This window comes from Eublepharis macularius, chromosome 2, assembly GCF_028583425.1.
Source record: "Eublepharis macularius isolate TG4126 chromosome 2, MPM_Emac_v1.0, whole genome shotgun sequence".
NCBI lineage: Eukaryota > Metazoa > Chordata > Lepidosauria > Squamata > Eublepharidae > Eublepharis > Eublepharis macularius.
Window position 1 is genome coordinate 200,323,888 of NC_072791.1, and position 20,397 is coordinate 200,344,284.

Genomic DNA, 20,397 nt, shown 5'->3' on the forward strand with positions numbered 1-20,397 from the left:
CTGTGACGCTTTACTCAGTGGCGTGTGAAGAATTGATTGCGCCATAAAGCCGCAATGGAAGGGTGAATGTGAAGATGCACAGCATGTTAGCGGAATGAACCCGATTGCCACGACTGCGCAAGATAAGCGGATGGTGAGTGTGGATTCGGCCTCAGTCTTTCTGAGACTCAAAGCAATTACACAGTGTGAGATTAGTAGTTATGCTGGAATAAAAATCCTCAATCGTCAAGGTGCCAGCGGACTCCAGTATTATCAATGCGAAAATTCTAACTTCTGAACGCTGTTTTATATTCAAATTACCTCCCAAGTTCCTAGCCACTTCTGCTACATCAAAACCCACATTTTAAGTGCTTAATGGTCATATGATTGCAGCAACGCAGATGGACGCACAAAGATTTTGCGCTGTTGTATTGAAAGCACCGCTATCTAGAAACACTGCACTGTGGCCTTAATTCGTTTTTTAGGAAGCAGGTTAAAGTTCGGGCTTCTAAAATCTGAAGGGTTAAAGACACTTTTCCATGTGTTTTGCACCCACCGTTGTTTGAGACTCTCTTTCTTTGCTGCTCATAAAGAGATCGGGGCTTCATGAAAGCTTGGAATATTTCATGGCCTCATTCTGGTATTTTTGCTCCCTAACGTGTGTAGGCAAGAAAAGAAAAATTAACTTGTGGGGGTGTGTGCTTCCTTCCCAAGCTTGTTACAGCTTGACCATCCTACCATCCTCCCTCTCTCTATATGCAAATACTTCATTGCAATTTCGCGCCACTGAGATAGGTCCTTGCAGCACCACAAAGAGGAACTACAGGGTTTTTTTTGTAAAAAAAGTGGCCGGCTTCCACAATCCTCTTGATTTTTTGCCGTTCTCTTCGTTTTGTCTTCGCCGGAGAAATGCATTGGATCAGGGCTAAGCAGTGACGGCGTAAACCGAGGTCCGGTAGAAATGCTTTTTGCACCGTCCAGGACTCCAGAATCTTTCGCGGGAAAAAAATCCTCTCCCGCCCCCCATCCCCGCCTCCGGGGAGTTGCGAGGTTCTTTGGCGCGAGTCTCGCGGCGTCTTGCAGGGCTCTTTCCCCCCTCCGGCTGAGAAGGAAGGCTGCGCTCCTGCGAGTGGCTAAACATCCAGCAGCATGGATCCCTTTGGTCTGAAGGTAGGTAGGTCTGTGGGTGGAGGGGAATGACGGCTGCAATGCCAAGAGCGCTTTCCCGAAAGTAAGCCCCGTTAAGAATAACGGGGCTTACTTCTGAGCGGCTCCCCAAGTCTGTCACCGCAGTAGGCACACTTTTGGAAGCCCCCCCATTGAAGCGGGGCTACGTGGAAGGAGAAGCGATTGCGAGCCTCCTTGTGCTGATTTGAGAGCTGGTCTGTATTTTGTGGAGTTGGAAGAGTCCCCCCCCCCCGCAATTAGAAAGCTGTGCCTCGCCGAGAGGCTTGGATGGGCTGCTTTTGCTCCCCGCCACGCTTTCCGAGGAGCACATTTGCTCAGCCCGTGTCTCGCGAAGCTTAGGTGCCTAGAGGTGTCGGCAGTCCCGGGCTCCTCGAGTAGCCCTCCGAATTTCGTTGAAAGAAGTGGGGACACGTGGGACGGTTCTATGCAGATGATTAAGAGTTGGAAACTTAGTTGCGTTTCTGTACAGCAGACTGCGCAAGCTCTGCGAAAGAAGCGTTTTGAACGCTTTCTCTGCCCCAAACTGAATTCCTGCGTATATAAGCAGGAATAGATGCTTTCAGCAGTGCTTGCCGTCCACCAAGGCTAACCACGTTTTAGCCAGTTCCCGGGGCCAGGAGAGCTTTTAAGCGAGCCCACGCGTGCCTTTTGAGCCCTGCGAAGAATCTTCCGCCGTACTATGATGTGAACGTGGCAACTTCTAGCCCTGCGAGAGGTTGACCCCTATTGCTGCACGTCTTACGCGGGCAAACTTTCGGAGTCACCCACGAGGGTTTCAGCTCGTTGTAAAACCAACAAACACTCCAAACCGGTGGAAAAGCGCATCGCAATCCGAAACTGACTGGCTCAGGAACGAGCCCCAATCCTGTGGGATTTACCCGCCCCCGCAAGTGAGGTTTGGGGCTTGCCAAGTCGCCCTCATTTCCCGAAGCCCTTTGTCTCTCCTCCCCCTCCCCTCCCCAAGCCCCTTGGAGAGGCGGATGGCGCTCCTGGGTGCCTTGAGGCGCATTCCCCGGCCCTGCGCCTCTCCACTGGGAGAGAAAGGAGGCGGCTCCCTTTCTCCATAGCGCAAAAAGGACAAGCCGAAACTTTTCCCGCTCTTTAAGCCTTGGCTTCCCTCCCTCTCATCTGAGCTGCTGCTTTGACTGGGCCGCCCCCACGCGTCAGGCGCTTTCTGGCCCATAGAAGAGCGGTGGGTGGGGTTGCGCCTTTTGGGGAGGGGGTCTGTGGGATTCAGGTTGGTGGGCTGGCAAGGGGAGGATGTGAGTCTCTGGGGGAAGCTTATTCTCAGGCTCCTCCCTTAACTGGTCTATCCTTTTTCTAACTCCTGTTGATTCCTCAATACTCTAAAAGCCCAAGAGGGTTGTAGGGATACGAGTTTTGATGTCCTTTGTAGACTGAAGGAGTTCTCTTTGCTTCTTAATCTGCATCTTCCAGGGGTCTGGAAAAGTTTCTTCTGTATGTTCCGCTTTATGCTCATTTTTAGATTTGCTGCTACCATACCCTGTTGTATCTGTTTTCATTAAAACATCCTAACTGTTGATCATGTTGTATTTTTGCTCTGTGAATGTTCCACCTGTTGATTATATTGTATTCACTTGCAGTATGTAATCTGCCTTGAATCTCAGTGAGAAAGGCAGACTATTAATAAGCAATAATAAAACATCAGACTTTTGTTTAAAACCCAAACATTGTTAGGAAGGTTTTGGTTTCTTCTGGCATAGACTGATGCTCCTAGGCCTCTGGAGATTGAGAAGCACCTTGGCTAGACCTGAGAGCGCGCTGCCTTAATTTTTTCAACCCAGATGTCTGTACAGATATGTGGCAGGTGATTACACTTAAGATAAAGAAAGGCTTTGGAGCTCTGAGACAAATGCTTTTTTATTATTATTCGTTGTTACAAGATAGAGCTCTGGGACTGTTTTGGTACTGAGTTGTGCTCAGGCTAAAATTTTCTGACCTCTCATTCCTGTCTTCTCTGTCTGATGTAGACTGGCATTCTCTCAAGCCCAGACTCCCATGTTCCTCATAAGCCTTTGATGTTAAAAGTGATGTTGTTCCTGCTCATATTTTGCTGATTAATTAGCTTGATAGACTGGCAGCCCAATCCTAAATGACTGTCCTAAAACTCATAAGTAGGCTCCACTGAATTGAATAGGGCTCAGTTCTGTGCTCATGGATCTGTTCTGGGAATTCTTGGGCCAGTTGCACTCTGTCTGCCTAACCTACCTCACAGGACTGTTGTGAGGGGGAAAATGGATGGAAGCAGAATGATGGGTCTCAACTGGGGAGAAAGGTAGGATGTAAATGAAGTTGTGGAATGTTGTTGTGGAAGTTCTAGTTGCCCAGTGCAAGCGCTGGTAAATCATATGCTGCTAGTGGCATGCCCACAAACACTCTTGTCTTCTTCGGTTTTGTGTCTGTCAGCTTGAAACAACTGCACTGGGGAAAACAGTTCTAAGTTTAAACCACTGAAGAGAATATAGCTTTTTAGCAAGGGCACTTCTTTTCGGCTTGCATTTGCTCTTTCTGTAGGACATTGTGACTAGGACCTGATGTTGTTAAGAGTATGTTTGAACCAGTTGTAGGTGATGATGGTTTGCAATCATGAACTCTGTACATAACTAGCATTTATCTAAATGCTGGGCTAAGCTCGTGAAGAAGATTTGAATACATTTTCTTTAGGAATATTTTGATTCTTGAAATGTGTTATACCCAAGTTTCATGGGTGACGTGATGTGCGTCTTTGCAGTCTCGTTGGTGATTGGCTATCCCAGTCTCTGAGCTAGAGTGCCAGTTAACACATTTTCGTTCAGTTTATAGCAAAGTTTGTCCTGGTGTAGCATGCAATTATTCCTCTAATCTCCACTAACTCGGGCTGTGGCACCAAAATTGCATGAATGGTTTTAACGCAGGCTGAAGTGGCTGGAAATTAATGTGGAAATCCTTTGGATAATTCCATGAAATTGGCATCCAATTTATTCACATATTCTTGCTGTATTCTATATAATTTAAAAAGATAACTTTTCAATCATTTGTAATCTGACAAGTTTTCAGATGGCATCTCGCATGTGAGTAAAATATCCATAAACATGACTTGCAAGATGAATTACAATTTCTTTAAATCTTTTCTAATTTCCATTTGGAGACCTGTTCAAGAAAATAGTTAACAGGTTAATGACATTTCATTGTATTGATAATTCTTACTTTTTTTTTCATTTAGTAACCTGAAGAAATTTTATATTGGGAATGAAATAAAATGCATTAAGCCCAATAACATTTATAGTTCTGTTATGTTAGTCACAAAATCATAAGGTTTCCTTTACAAATGAAAAGTCTACATGTTTTAATTTTATTGCTTTTTTGAAGCTTGTTAGCATCAAGTAGATGCCACAAGAGGTGAGCACTCTAACATAAATTTGCAGTTAATAGTGTAAGACTCTGATTTCTTCCCAGTGAATTTAATACTTATTATACATTATAGTTATATGTTAATATGTTTAGTAGTTTTATATTAATGTTTAGTAAATACTCTTTTAAAAGTTGATTTTCAGTAACTTCAACCTGAATGTGGCTTAGAAGGAAACAGATATTTCATTGCTAGACCCAGCCTCCTTTTTTGACTGTGAAACTTCTAGCTTTTCCTAAGCTGTATGAAGAAAGCAGGCCCTTGAAGCTGCTTTCCCTAGTTAAACTAAGGACATGGACAGGAGTTAGAGGGCAGAGCAGGGTACATTAGAGGGTTTTTTAAAAGAAAACTTGGAGAAACTTTATCTCTGAAGAGATAAGAACTAAGAACAACATAGAAGAAAAGGCATTGACCAGTTTTTTGCACATGTAAGCCCAATGGGAAAGGCATTCAATAAGCACAATGTATTATCTGTATGGGTTGACTTAGGGTATTTCTCTGTATTGGAGTGCAGAAGGATGTCCCAATGGGAATTGTGCTTGCCCTAAAAGAAAATCAGGAGTCTACAGAAAGCACTCTTGTTATTGTTGCGCTTGAGGTGGGGGAATTGAAATTGTAGGTCAGGTGATGCGGAGTTCATGAACACACAGTCTTCTTCATCACAAAAGGCGCTGTCAAGATATTTGCCTTTCCTTAAAATGGTTACAAGGGTAAGATGGATAAGAAACAAATCATTGAGAGTGTTGCTGAGGTCAAATGAGAATTCTTGTAGCTTGGCAAGTTGCTATATGGACTTGATGTAGAGCTATGAAGTGTTAATGTGCTGAAGTATCTTATGCTGGATCTTAACACTGGATATTTGTGTTAGTCATAAGTCATTTTCTACAAAAAAAAAATTGTAGTTGCCTATGAAACGTTAGCTGTTCCTAGATTTTGATTCAGGAGGAAGAACATTTTTGGATTTATAATTGTATAGAAATCAATGGCTTAAATCTTCAAGTTATGGTTATATTATGTTCTCATGGTTTTGTGTATTTGAAAATAAAAAAAATACTACCTGTGGTATATTTCTGTATTTTGGAAAATCAATTTGATCCATATGGAAAAAGGCGAATGTAAAGTTAAAATATGATCAGTGAACATGCAAAAATGTTATGTAACACAGCTAGCTTGTATTGTTAGTCACTCCAGAATTAACCATGGGTTGAAATGGTCCTGTGAAGTGGACACAGGTCTACTGCACTGAATAGCTTTGAAATTAACGAGAAAAACTGTGTGGTAGTGACATCAAGAATAACTATCTTTTTTAGTTATCCAAGGTATAAAGTTGTATTGTTACTGCTGCATTCTCAGACATGCACACAATATATTATAAACAGACACAATATTATTTTGAAAATATTGCAGTTTTTGATGCAGTAGCACTGCATTAATTTTTAACTAATTAACATTTCAGAAATTAAAATCTGGGGAAGGGCTGCAAATGCTCAGAGATGGAGCATTTGCTTAGCAACCTGAAGGTCCCAGAGCAATCCCCCTCAGCTCCAGCTAAAAATCACTTGTGGTTTCAATAAAGTTGAACAGATATTTAAGACTTAATACTGCTAAATAAATATTTATTTCAATGCCTACTGTTTAATACAAAATGTGTAACTAGTTTATGACACAGAATATGCCAAAAAACCCCTCATAATTACCATACTAAATGAATATGTTGCAAATCTTGAAGTCTAACTTAATCTGACCTAAACTTTATCGTTTCTTCTAGAAAGATAATCTTAGAATAGTATCTAATTGAACTGCCATCTTCATTTCACAGGGCAACCTTTCAAGAGACAAGAAATTCTCAGCATTCCGAAATACAAAATTGATCCCCATGGAAACCTCTTCATCCTCTGATGACAGTTGTGACAGTTTTGGCTCTGATAATTTTGCAAACACGGTAAGTAAAAAGCGTGTGAATAAACAGAATTGAATGTGCTGTGCTGAAAAATGCCCCATACGTGATTAAAATGCTTTGCTTACATTTCTATACAGTGGTTATGAATATACAGTATGTACTGTAATTTCATTTCACTTTTTCCCTTGTGCTTCTAGGTAGTAATTGTTGGAGGTAGATTAGCCACTTATTCTATCCTTTTGAAATGTCGCCCAACCTAACATGCCTGATGATTTGCCATAACAGCTCTGAAACCACTTGCAAACTCCCTGAACCATTTTTCTTTGTTGCAAAAGCTATTCTCTTGTAGCACACTTGTAAAATGTGATTTGCTCTCTGCACAGTTTATGGAAAATAGGTTTTCTCTCTCTCTCTTCTTTAAAAAAACACACACCTAGTATACTTATTCTTTTTAAGAAACTGAAGTTCAAGCCAGATGTCACAGAAGATATGGCTAAAATTTTTTATGAGAACTCAGATGATGAATCGTTCTGTGGTTTTTCCGAAAGTGAAATTCAGGATGTACTGGTGAGTTGTACCGTTTAACTTGCTAATTACCTTCACACTGAACATGCATGTTGAATCTGCAGAAAAGATATGCAAGCTCATGTCATGTGAAATGAGTCTCCTTCCCTGAGCCAGCAAAGGAAAAAAGACTGGTCAAGCTATCAGAAAACGTAAACTTCTTTTAGTGGAAAATGTAACATAACTTTTTATTTCTATTATTGTTATTTTATTTTAACTTTTATCCCTTTTATATCCTTGATCTTTTTGTAATGATAGTATTTATCTATTATCTGGAACTGTATTGTTTTATACTGCTGGCTTTTGCTGTAACAAATAGAATGAATGAATGAATGAATGAATGAATGAATGAATGAATGAATGAATGAATGAATGACTGGTCAAGCAAGTGCCCCGTTCTCATGCGTAATGCAAATAACATGATTTCATGGATCCTGTTCCATGGACTGGCAAATCGTAAGTTGTAGCACGAATGCAGTCTTGTGTGGCTTTGTGGCTTTGTGATGCTGCTCCTGTGAATATCCCCCCACAAGTCTGTGGGCTTAGACTGGGGTAACTTTGTATAGGATTGTACTATTAATTATGTAAGATGTATTGGGATGTGTTCAACCATCCCATTACATGGTTGGGACTTTGCAGAGTGGGCTTTTCACACATGCTCCCTCATAGTCCACTAAGCTCCCCTAAAAAAATTTTCTGAGTGGTCAGCAGACCCTCAGGATCAGCATTGGGGGAATAAAGTGGGAGGGGGAATTGACTGAAATAAAAGCCCCCTTTACTGGAGTCCTAAGGGCCGTGAAGTCTTCACATCCATGTATGGATATTTATGCTGTTTTATTAAAACTGCTTTTCCATAAGACTTTTCAATAACCAATGGCTCAAAAAGAAAGTCCAAAGAGGAGTATAATAAAACTACAAGATAGGAATATAAAGCACAGCAGCACAAGGCCACACAAGACAATATACTATTTTCAAACCACCAGAGCCCTGATGGACAGGAAGCCTTTTAGCAAGCTTCTGAAACATGGGCACTACAGAAATCTGCGAAACTTTCACTGGAAAAGTGTTCCAGAGCTTGGACGACACAACTGAGAAGGTCACGTTCTAGGTCGTTGGCAAATAAACTCCTGATAGAGGCAACCTCATTAAGACTTGGGGTGCATGTACATTGACCAGTGCTATCCCTAATAACAGGAGAGCCCCGGTAATGTGTTCTCTTTACCATGCACAAGCAGGAACTACCAAAACAAAGGATGGGCATTTGTTTTGTCTGGGTTTTTTTAATTAGGGAAATGGAACAGAGAGCAAGGGGCTGACACTCCCTGCCCCATAGCACCGCCTCCTTGATCAAATTAGCAACCCTTTTGTGGTTTCTTTGAGAGAAAGACAATGGGATATAAGTATGCAGATTTCCCATACTATTCCTGTTTTTGTTCCACAGTTGTGTAATTATGTAAATTCAGAGACCACTCAATACTGGTATTTGAAACACCACCTTTAAGTTCATCAGAGGTCTTAAAAATGCTGTAAGAGGCAGCTAGGAATACTTGTCCAGAGCGCAAGACAGGATACCATATTGGTATTGCATATGGTGTGAACAGGTTACTAGAGTGGGTTTAGAGTGTTTAGATGGTCATTTAAGCAAAGGAGCGTGTAATAAGTTCATGCTGGTAGCCACTGGATATCATGAGGCACCTTCCCCTCTCTGTTCATTTATCCCCTGCTTGAATAATCCTCATGCTCTTCCTTCTTAGAGTGTAGCCTCATTGGTGTTCTGTTCTGCTAATACCCTGTCCGTTAGGATAAGTTGTAAACAGCTGCTGTTTTTGATCTTCAGTTTACTGGCTCACCGCTACTGTGGGTGAAATGCCTCCTCCCCCCTGAATGTTTCTTTCTCTGCACAACTTCTACATCTTCTCTCCCTCTTTCCCTTTTATTCTCCCCAAAAGGTGCATGAGCTGCTCTTGGCTCGTTCGTCTGCCACTGCAGGTGTTTCCTCACAGTCTTGAGACTTGGCAGGCTCCCAGTGTGGGACTTTGCAAACTGGTATTGAGCTGGTGCTGCAAAAAGATCTTAAGGGTTCCAATAGGAAGGGGGAGGGGCTTATTCAAGATTTTTTTTGAATGAGAATTGCTCCACGTGTCACTGGTGAGTTCTCCCCGTGCGGTTGACTGTTAACAGCATGCAACTTGGCTCCTGGGCTGATGCTTTGTATATCGAAGGAGTTCCCTTCTTGGGTCTTCCTCAAGAAATTTTGGGCTTTGGACCTGAAAAAGGGAAAAAATTAAACTCTGAAAAGGCAGTGAGGAAACATGTTGACAGCTTGCAGGAAGGTAACGATCTAATGGTGTACGTGTGGTTGAGCTACCTAAACTGGATTTCTGTGTCCTGGGGTACTAGCTACTTGCTGTGATTTTAAGTCCCATTTTTACTTTGAATAGAAACTGGAGACGGATTCTGAGGAAAACGATAGGAGCATAAAAGATGGGCTTCCATGCAAGAAGCTGCAGGGATGCTCTGCTCCTCTGAAAGTGGCTATGAAATTTCCACTTCGAAGGTCCAAGCGAGGAAAGGGTGAAGATGTTGCAACCAAAACCGAATTGGACTTGGATTCGGATTCTGATGAGGAAAGAGGCTCCAAATTCTTGGAGAAAAGAGCTTTAAACATAAAGGAAAACAAGGCCATGGTAAGAACAAAAGAAAGGTCTCGAGCGCTGGGTAGGGGCGTTCTTCTCCCTTCTAAGCTATGAAGAAATTCTTTTTGATTTCAGAATCCAGAATGCTTATCAATGAGAGTTGGCGTTCTCCATTCAGTTCAGAGATTTAAAATATTTTTACCCTACCAATTAATAAAGCTCAGTCTTGACACAACCAATGTATTGTTGGCTAATACTTAGCCATTCAAGCGTGGCTAATACTTAGCCATTCATGGCTAATACTTAGCCATTCATACTTAGCCTTTTCTATGAATGGATGCACTTCTCAGAACAGTTGGTAGTTCGAGAGTGCAGTTAGATGCTTGTGTGTGTGGCTGTTCGGGTGGTGGTTGCGTCATGTATTCCAATTAGCCAAGTTTGGTATGTCAGCTGCAGACTCCACGAACAGCATGTTTTAGCCCTTTCTTTCCTTTTGAAAGAGTTATGGTTGGTGCCACTTTGTTTTCAAGCACAATTCAAAGAGTTTGTTGTTACTTTGAAAGTGTCGTATAGTCTGAGGTTAAAAGGACCCCTTGCTGTCCCATGAACCTGCCCAGCAGTCAAGATTCTGAAATAAACCTTGCTGTATGTGCCTCTGCCTTAAGAGATAAGAAGTGTGGAGACCATAGACAAGGCCTTCTCTGTTGTGGCACCTTCATTCTGAAACTCTGCCCCCCGTAGTTTTAGGAAGCTATTACAGATACTACTTGAACATGTGTCTTGCCTCTCTTATAGTTTTGTCCCCTCTTCCTGATTGAATGCTGCTTATTCTGGTAGTTCTTGTTCCTTAATATTGTATTGTAATGCTTTGGCCTGATTTTTATACTCTTCTGACAACTTTGGATGAGTTAATGCTTCTTAAAAATTATATGCTTTTGTTTAAAATGCATTGTTTATTTTACATGCTTTTTTTTTTAAAGGGAAAGGGAAAAAATTGTGCTTGAATGGTAAACTGTGAGCTGCCTTAATGGTATACTGTGCGCACTTTGAACAAGTGGGATATAAATACTTTAATTGAGTAATTAGCCACCACCATTTACAGCAGTCTCACTTAAATTCACTTAAATAACAAGTCAAGTACTGATATGTTCAGTTGAATCCTTATACCCAGCTAAAAAGGACTTTAACGATAAGGAAGGCCTTGGGCACCTTCTGAACAGTGGGTGGGGTCTGGCATAAGCTGACCGCAATCGGCAACCACTTCCATAATCATAGCAAAGAAGTTCTTGATTGTCACTTACAACCGCAAATCTTAATAGTTAGCTATGATTCTAGAGGCTCCCTGTGAGGCAGCTTAGTTTTTATAGATTTAATTAATGAACAGGGCTGATACGGGTAATAATCACAAAAACAGACGGATGTTCCTGTATGGGGACTTTCGTCTGTTTTTGTAGTTTTTATACATAGCTGATTCCCAGGGCTGACAAACTTGCAGTGCCGAGGAGCTGATGGGGGAAAGGAAAAACTCCCTTTGCAAAGGTACATCCACTAAAAGTGTCAACTTTTGTCTCCTTTCCCTTTCTCTGTGCAGCCTTCCTCTGTGCACGGTTGTTAGTCCAAATGGCTTCTATGACCTAGGATTGCCAGCTCCAGTTGGAAAATTGGGAGTGGAGCCTGTAGGTCACGGTTTCGAGAGAGGCCGGACTTCAGCTGGAATAATACCTTAGAGTCCACTCTCCAAAGCAGCCATTTTCTGTCTTTTGGAGATCAGTTCTGATTCCAGGAGATTGTTAGGTTTCACCTGGAGGTTAGTAACCCTACTGTGACCCCATGCTTTCTCATGGGCAGGAGATAAAAGATAGCTGCTTTCCCCAGTGCTTACCACCCAAAAGAATTCTTTAGTGAACTGTTCCTCATCCCCATGGCAATTATGTTCTTTGTAGAGTCTTACAGCAATATGTTGTGTGTTAGAACAAAGTCTCTCAAGGTTCTACAATCTGCTTTCCTTTTCCCTTTTGCAGCTAGCAAAGCTAATGGCAGAATTAAAAAATGTCCCTGGGATTTTTACCAGGAAAGGTCCACTGGCAACTCCTACTCTAGTAAGTGGAAACTATTTGTTAGTCGTTGGGATGATTGCACTTTGTACTAATTTCTTTTTTAAAAAAACTTCACTAATGTACTGGGTAAGATTCACAAGTCAAAGTCCATTTCCTTACTACTTAACTATATTATAAAACAGTTACAAACATTGTGATTTCCCTCTCTGTAGAACTTCATGGAAAAGCACCTGGAAGTCTCCATATCTAAAACAAACAAGGCAGAGTTCTGTTAAGCTGTGTGTTGCGCAAACACCAAAAGCTAAGATGAAGCTTTGAAGTTCTGTCTTGGATTTATTTTTGTGCGCATAGGTGTCTCAGTCTAGTATTCGGACTCATAATGGCTTGTTCCAGCTTGATTGGCCACAGAACAGAGAACCTGAAGGAGTAGATCGTTGGTGCTCACTCTGTGACTTGCCACATTCACAGTTCTCATTAACCAAAGAGCCCTGCGACTACTGTAGGCCCCTGTGTGCCATTCCACCAAATGCACACGTACGATAATATAAAATATCGCTATGTAATATTAAAAGTATAACCCTTTAAATTACCAGAGTACATTTGTGCATCTTTCCCAACCACTGTTGAACCCGTCACACCCTTTGCTTGCTTCACGGTTGTTGCACTTTCTCTGGTGTGAGGTTTGCAGTTCAGGTGAGAACAAAATGGCTGAGGCTACTATGCCTTGTGCTGGGGGGAGAGCAAGAAGGCAGAGAGGGAAGTAGGGGGCGCACCACTGCTGGATGGCATTCTTGTGCAGTAGGAAGCCTGAGCCCTTGCTGCCTTCTCAGTCTCCGTAGCATAAGGCACAGAAGGTCAGGCAAGAGCCAGCCACAGGCCTCACGGAGTGATAACTTTGCCCACTTTCCACACAGTGCTCAGAAGAGGCAGGTGTGACTCCTGAGCCACTGAGCATCACTGGACTAGGTTCTAATGATGTAAATAAATTCCGTGGCAGAGCCACAGGTAGAGAATCCTATCAAAGTTAAGAAGTATTGGGGCAGAGGGGAGGAGAAAGAAAGAACAAAACAAAATCTCGCAGTCCTGTTGAGTTGAGCTAATTCATCGCCCCTGCTTTATATTAATCAGATTGTTGGTCCATCAAGGTTGGTACTGTATACTCTGAATGGCAGTGGCTAACCAGGTCTCTGATAAAGGTCTTTTACCTCTTACCTGTTACGCTTAACTGGAGGTGTTGGAGGATTGAACACGGGAGCCTTCTGTTTGCAAAGCAAATGGTCTGCCAGGGGTAGCTCTCCTTCTGTTTTTCACCACCACGATTGTCACAAAATCTGTGTGTTAAATTAAATCATACTGTAACTGTCTAGCATAGTTTTATCCTGTCCTATTGCCAAATAGCTTATAGCAACATAACAGATCTACCAAAATGGGATTTTCATAGAAAGATTCAAACTAAAAACATCTGCGTTCAGGATTTGAGCTCATAATGAATTTTAATGTGTTTCTGATAATTGCACTGAACCATCATATAGGAAACATAACTATTTGATGTTCAAATTGAGTTAAGGCCATTACTGTTTCCAGAAGCATCAGTCACATAGAAACAGGAGAACTAAGTGGTGGGAAAATAGAAGGGGTAAGCCACTGGGAACCACTGTTTGCCACTGTTTGGAAGCTCAAACTGTGGTTTGCATTCTAAGCAAGACTGGTACAGAGCATAAATTGAGCCTTAGATAAATGAACCTGGTAAGTTGTAATTCTGTATTATTACACAGAATAATTGCTTACATTATTTTTGTCCATCACCTTAGAAACCACAGAGGTCTCCAAGGAAATCATTTCCAAGAAGTGCTTTAAGAAGGAATCCGGAAAGAAGTTCTAGGCCTCACACAAGGTCCAGATCCTTGATTGAAGGGCCCCCAAGTCCTATATCGGAGAAAGAAGATGATGATCCTTATGCCTTGGTGAGGAGAAAGATACCTGATGACTTCTCAGAGGTTAGAGTTATTAATTTATTCTTGATTTAGAGTCTGAATTGGGGAGAGGGAATCAGAATTTTGGATAACATAAATACAGTTTGCATTCAAAATGTTTGTACTTAATTTTCATTGAAGACTACAGTGAAGCACAGGAAATGGGCTTTCTTAGGGCCGAACCAGACATGACCTGTGGATGTCCCGGCTGCCATTTCAAAGGGATTTAAAACAGTGGTGGCCTCCGTGGGTCAGATTTGTGGATGCAGTGGTGTTTAGTTTGGCCCTAAATCTAGCAGGAATAATGGAAGATGTTCACAGGTGGTCTAATAGCGTGAGAAATCATTGGGTTAGGGCCCAGATGCTGTGGGGTTGACGTATTTAGTACACAGAAATGTGCTCGTCTTGCATTTGTCTTATGTATGGTAATGGAGCATGAACCAGAAAAACCTTGCCATTGTTAACACGTGATTCCATTGTTGGTGACAGCCTGAGGACTGCAGGGGGGATTGTTAATGTGGGAAGTGCAGCATTTGTGCGCCTGTGGATCATTCCAGGCAAGTGCAAGCTTGAGAAAATAAATTGGGCGGCATTGCTGCATGCTCAAGTCAGCTCTCAATAGTATGTGTGCACCGTGTGTCTTTTAAACTGTTTAAATCCAAAAGTATTCAGCACACCTTTAATTTTCTGTTGCTTCCAGGATGAAATGGACACTCCTAGGAGAAGACGTTCTGGCGCTATGACTCTTCCCCATATTATCCGACCAGTGGAAGAAATAACTGAGGAAGAGCTGAATAATATCTGTGAGACAGTCAGAGATAAAGTGTACAACCGTGTGATGGTAAGAATATGTATGGACCCTTTAGAAGCATTACCAGTTTTGTTTTGCCCAGTTCACTGCTCTTAACATTTTAGGGGTGACCCAAAGTTTCAAAGGTTAAGCTCTTTGCTTTGACCTTTTAAAGGATTTCTAGTAGTGGGGATAAGGGAGCTGCCCTTTCTTTGTTCTAGGCAAGAAAAGCTCATAGAGCACCGTGATATGCTAACTATTCCCAATGAAACACAAATAAAGAAATTGAGTGTTCATTAGTGCAAGCAAAACCTCATAATACAGCTACAGCTGCCAATACAAATAAGGCATGGAAAAACAGTCAATTGAATGACAATAAATTGCAAGGTGCAAAAAATACAGTAAATGCAATTCAAAGTGACCGTGCCAGGTACAAATATATGAAAATGTAACAGTCAAACTGGATCTGCCTGTCTTGCTGTTTCTCCCTCTCTGCCTGCAAGTTTCAAGTCAGCGGCAGGTGCTATGAATCCACAGCACCTTTAAATACAAGGCTATTCATCTGCTTCCTCTAATAAAACAGCCCACAATTTAAAACAAAACCAAACCCTTTTTTTGTGCCTGTGGGGGACAGCATTCCAGACACTGATGCCCTGCTGCCTTCTCAGTACTGTAAATATACAAACCCCATATGTATTTTCAGAGGGCTTTGGTTGTGCACATTGGTGAGTCTGTGCTGTTAAAGCCACTGTGCAACCAGCTTGATTACAGCACCCGCAAATTATTTCAAATCTGATTTTTACTCTCTCTCTCGGCTGTGCCCCCCCCCCCCCCACCTTCCAGGGTTCCACTTGTCATCAGTGCCGCCAGAAAACAACAGACACCAAGACCAACTGTCGTAACCCAGACTGTTTGGGGGTGCGTGGCCAGTTCTGCGGGCCTTGCCTTCGCAACCGTTACGGCGAAGAAGTCAGAACTGCTTTGCTGGATCCGGTAAGATCTTCGTTTTGATGCCTGTTAACTTTTAAAAGAAAAATGCACATAATTGATCCTCAGTCCTGTTAGAAATTAAATATAGATGTGTGTTTGAACTCGGTAATCCTAATTTCTTGTTTAAATAAATCACCCCAGTATTGCTTAGGTTCCAGTTGTAAATGCGTGTTGCTTTTTTTCATTTTTAGGACTGGTATTGCCCTCCTTGCCGTGGGATCTGCAACTGTAGTTTCTGCAGGCAGCGGGAAGGGCGATGTGCTACAGGTGTGCTGGTATACCTGGCCAAATACCATGGATACGACAATGTTCATGCTTACTTGAAAAGGTAAATTTTGTCTGTGTAGGGTTCCCCCCTCCTCGCCATTTCTGTGTCTTGTAGGAATTGTCAGAATCAGAATTTTTTATTGCATTTGGCTGTTGGCCATTACAAGTTTACAGAGCCGTAAGGTACAATAAACTAATAAAAACTTTAAAATCTAGTGGTGAAATTAGTTTAAAACAGTTAAAAGTAGGAATTTTCGAGTATATACCGACTCTGAGTTTCATCCTGCCTAAAATTATCACCAACAGAAAGGGTTAACATCTACAGAAGTGCAGGAACCCCATACCCCCCCAAAATGTTTCTGAAGTCCCTGAATACGGGGGTCAGGTCTGCTGCAGGAAGGGTGAACTGATGAGCGCCTCCCCTCCGTTTCCTGTTGTGCATTCATGAAGAAAATACCTGAGGCTGTTAGAAGGAACACTGTTTTCATGTATGAAGACAGCTCTGCCTAGTCCTCTCCAGTTAAAGGATCCATTGGGGAAGGGTATTTGCCTGAGACAATCCAACTTTTGCCAGTTCTGCGTATGAGATTTTTGGTAGTCTTATAAATTTAGTTTCGTGAATGATGATTTTTTTTTTAATTTGCAGCCTGAAGCAAGAGCTTGAAATGCAAGATTGAAGTTCCAGCCCTGTTGTTCGCGTGCACCACTGCTAAGCATGTTAATTGTCCGTTTCGTCAAGATTTTTAATTCTTGATAGATTTTCCTCAAACTGTTGGGGTTTGGGGGCCTTTTTTTTTCCAATGTGCAACCAGAACAAATCTGTCATTTGACTGAAATTCCCTGTTGAAGAGCTTATGTTATGCTGGCGTTTTACAAATTTATCTGTTCCCAGTGTTCCCTTTCAGTCCATTTTTTTAGGAAAGAGAAGTTTAACTAACTGTCAGCATCTGTCTGTACAGTTAGCACATTTAGCAGCCTTCCAAGCAAACAATTCTTTGCTCTTAAGGTCATTTAAAATATTAGTTAGGAGTGTTGTTTCATTTGCTGATCTTGGAAAATGGGTTAAACTCTGATACTGAGTTTCTTGAAATAAGGTGTGACAAAAGTGGATGCTTCTTAAATTTGAGAGTGGGGTGGTGTCTTAAATCCAAAACTATAAAGTGCAGTTTAGCACATGTTATTTTTTGCCTCTTTGGAGCCATGTGTAGATTTTTTTGGTAATATTTTTAATACAGTATTTAGAATGGTAGGTAATAAAGGAAAGACTGGTTGAATGAGTCAGTCTTGCTTCAGTAACTTTTCATAAAGCAACTAAGAGGCCAAAAGACCATTATGTACTGAAAGTGTTTTAGGCTTGCCTATGCTGTGACCAAACATCAAAGGTCTATGTACAAGAGCAAGCACCCCTTTCCATGTTATGTGTATAGGATAATATTTAAAATGGATTCCTTCTTCTGTAGGCCTTGTATATGTAACCCATCCCTTCCCTGAAATATTTTGTCCCCAGGAATGAGACGCGTGCGAGAGAACCTTGCAGGGTAACATAGCATAGTCAGTGGCTATATAAGCCAGAAGTTGGCTCTTGCACCTGAGCCTTGCATTCAGGGACCATTAGTGGTAGTTAGACTAACATTGAGCTCCAACAGTAAACCAGACCCAGTTATAGGAAGGTCCATATCCATTGCCTGCCAGCAACATCAGGCAAGCAATAGTGTTCCAGCGTGCATTAATTGCAGAAATGGCCTAATAGAATGTTCCACTGGCTTGCCCTTCAAACACCAGTCACTGCAATCGGTCATGCCATTTTTCTTAAGCAAGCTGACAATTTGAGATTGCATTTGCTTAAAATGCTTTAGAAACGGACCACACATTACCATGAATTCTCGTCTTTGGGGTGTTTGTGAGCATATAGAGGGGGGGCCTCTTTCTAATAGCAGAAGTGTCTTTGTGGTTCTTGATGCATGCGACATCATTCTAAGGTTCAGCATATTGTACTATAGCACAAGTTCCATTGTTCAAATAGTTAGGAATCTCTCTGGGGGTGGGATATGGTTTGCTTTCCAATTGTATGTTATGGGTAAGATTTCTTGGCTCTTTTGTTTTGCCTCTAAACTATGTTGGCATTGGGATTGATACATAATACTTGGGTGCATCCTGCTTTTTCCAACAGTTGTAGATATTCTTCAGTCCTCCACGAAACGCCTAGCTCAGCATCCATTTCAGAAAGATGGCACTATGTATGCTGGGATCACGCAGCTGCCAATCAAACATTTTGCAGGTTTTTTTTTTTTTTTAAGGACCGCAGTAGTACTAATATGTTGGAGTAGATTCTTACATGCTGTAAATGAATCCTAATGTCTAGAAAGCTCTTATGTACAAAGTTTAATTTTGATAATTAAAAAAACCCTTTGCCTAGAAATAGTTGTTGTGGTATATATTCTAGCATACATGGGTGTGTCTGTGTATGGATCCAATGGGGGATTTCCATGGTCAAAAGGGTGGGGGAGTTGACTTTCACTACTTTCTACCCCCCCCCCCCATATTTTTTCTGGGAAGGGATCCTCTGTCCCCCAGGAGCAGCACTTTGGAGTCATTTTGGGCTACTGTAAGAGGTGTGAGAGCCATGTCCGCCTGACAGATGTTAATTGCCAAAGGGGGCATATATACAAGTTCCCTCGTCTATTGCAGCAGAGGGCATTAATACTGAGCACAGAAGAATACGTGTATGGCGTATTCCCTCATTTGAAGTGAATAAAGAAGATGCTCTCACCTATATTAAGGTTTGGTTGTAACACTAAAAAAATGCACAATTAAGTTAGTTTTTCAATTAGTTTTGGGAAATAATTGCTTTATTACATGTTTAGTACAAGTGTTGCTCGCTACTAGAAGCCAGTAGCTTAAAATTAGCTGCTTTGCTTTACCTGAATCGTTTTTTAAAGTTTAAAAACAGCACGGTGAACAGTAAAAAGCCCTGTTGCTTGGTTAATGGGTTTAAGTGTGTCGTAATTAAAATAAAATTGCAAAACAATTAAGCTTTTTGCCAAACAAATCTTGATACTTCTAAAAATAGTTACTGAGTCCACAAGTACATCTATGGCATATAGAGTCAAACCTAAAAAGATACAGTTTATTCTTAGATCTGTGTTCCTGCAGTCCTTATGCTGTTGAGCATGAATGTGCAGATACACAGTTTAGGATGGGAGAGGGACAGGCAAGGGAAGAACTCCTAGCCTGATGATAAAGGCTTGGATCCACAGGACTTCATGAGCTGCTGGGGGGGGGGAGAGTCTACATCCGTAACCGGGGTCCCCAGCATGGTAACCATGGTACCCTCCAACACCTTTCCGGCTGCCTGCCAAGTATTTTTAGAAAATAAGTGGTGCATTTACCTAGCAGGGTATCTGGACCCTGGAGATCTGATTGGCTGTGCATATTTTGAAAAACATTTCCATGGCAGCTACCTTAACAGTGTTGGTTTTATTCTCTTTCCTCTTCCTCAGCATATCTTTTAAAATTGCCCTTCTTATTTCCTACACTTGGGCTTCCCTTATGTGTGTGGCTCCACCTCCCATGGCAGCCATTTTGTGTTTGCTGCACCCCCCACCTTGTGTCAGAATTCCAAAGGCTCCTGTGAGCTCAAAAAGGTTGGGGACACCCAAAGGTTGTATATGGGACAGTCATAAATATCAGTCTTTGGGGGGTGGGTTTCACATAAATAACAGCATTGGTGCTTTCAGGCAGACTTCAGCTATATGTTCTTGAATATCCCAGCAAGCACATGTGAATAATTAAAATAGTTTCTTCAGGGGAGGGGCTGTGGCAGAGCTGTGTAGAGCATGCAGAAGGTCCCAGGTTCAGTCCCCGGCATCTCCAGTTAAAGGATGTGAAAAACTCTGGAGAGTCCCTGGAGAGTTTCACTCTGGGCAGCGAATACTGACCTTGATGGCCTGAGGCTCTGATTTGGTGTGAGGCAACCTCGTGTGTCCTTTTAATGTTGTATTTTTCTCTACCTTTAATAACAACAACATTCGATTTATATACTGCCCTTCAGGACAACTTAATGCCCACTCAGAGCGATTTACAAAGTATGCCATCATTATCCCCACAACAAAACACCCTGTGAGGTGGGTGGGGCAGAGAGAGCTCCAGAGAGCTGTGACTAGCCCAAGGTCACCCAGCTGGCTTCAAGTGGAGGAGTGGGGAATCAAACCCGGCTCTCCAGATTAGAGTCCTGTGCTCTTAACCACTACATCAAACTGGCTTAATACAGTGCTATTTTCATAAAGCGTTTACACATCTACTTCAGCCAACTAGTAGAGTACTAGTTGTGTAAATGATCAAAAGAAAATCTAGCTAGCAGAGACCTTTCTTCTCATTCAAAGCTTTATGTATCCTACTTTGGAATCCTCATTCTTCCTCAGAGCAGTTTAATTAGCAATATTTTTCAGTGTGCCTTCCTTTCCTTGAACCCTTCCCAGTTCATAAATCTGTTGGGAGTTCTCTCTTGTACCAGCTGTACCAGTTGCCCGGTAGTCACAGTTTCAGATTCTCACTCTTGTGTGCATGTTTGGAAACTTTCAGATTGCAGGTAACCATGTCTACTGTATGTAGGAATTATCATTAATGCTGTAGACTCTTGTGTAA

At 41.9% G+C, this 20,397-nt stretch overlaps 1 protein-coding gene across 1 annotated transcript; it reads left to right on the forward strand.

Annotated features, from left to right (window-relative positions):
- Positions 1–1,061: 1,061 nt before the first annotated feature.
- On the forward strand, positions 1,062–18,166 carry CDCA7 (cell division cycle associated 7). Its single transcript, XM_054971420.1, has 10 exons — positions 1,062–1,149; positions 6,396–6,518; positions 6,933–7,043; positions 9,482–9,727; positions 11,698–11,775; positions 13,545–13,730; positions 14,407–14,547; positions 15,340–15,489; positions 15,678–15,814; positions 16,400–18,166. The coding sequence occupies exons 1-10, from the start codon at positions 1,129–1,131 to the stop codon at positions 16,428–16,430; spliced, it is 1,224 nt and encodes a 407-aa protein (XP_054827395.1). The 5' UTR covers positions 1,062–1,128; the 3' UTR covers positions 16,431–18,166.
- Positions 18,167–20,397: the final 2,231 nt, after the last annotated feature.

What these genes read in the sequence shown, in the direction of transcription:
- CDCA7 (XM_054971420.1), top strand. Translation starts at nt 1,129, where the DNA reads ATGGATCCCTTTGGTCTGAAG. An exon ending in TGGATCCCTTTGGTCTGAAG is followed by an intron (nt 1,150 to 6,395) that starts GTAGGTAGGTCT and finishes TTCATTTCACAG; the next exon opens with GGCAACCTTTCAAGAGACAA. An exon ending in CTGATAATTTTGCAAACACG is followed by an intron (nt 6,519 to 6,932) that starts GTAAGTAAAAAG and finishes ATTCTTTTTAAG; the next exon opens with AAACTGAAGTTCAAGCCAGA.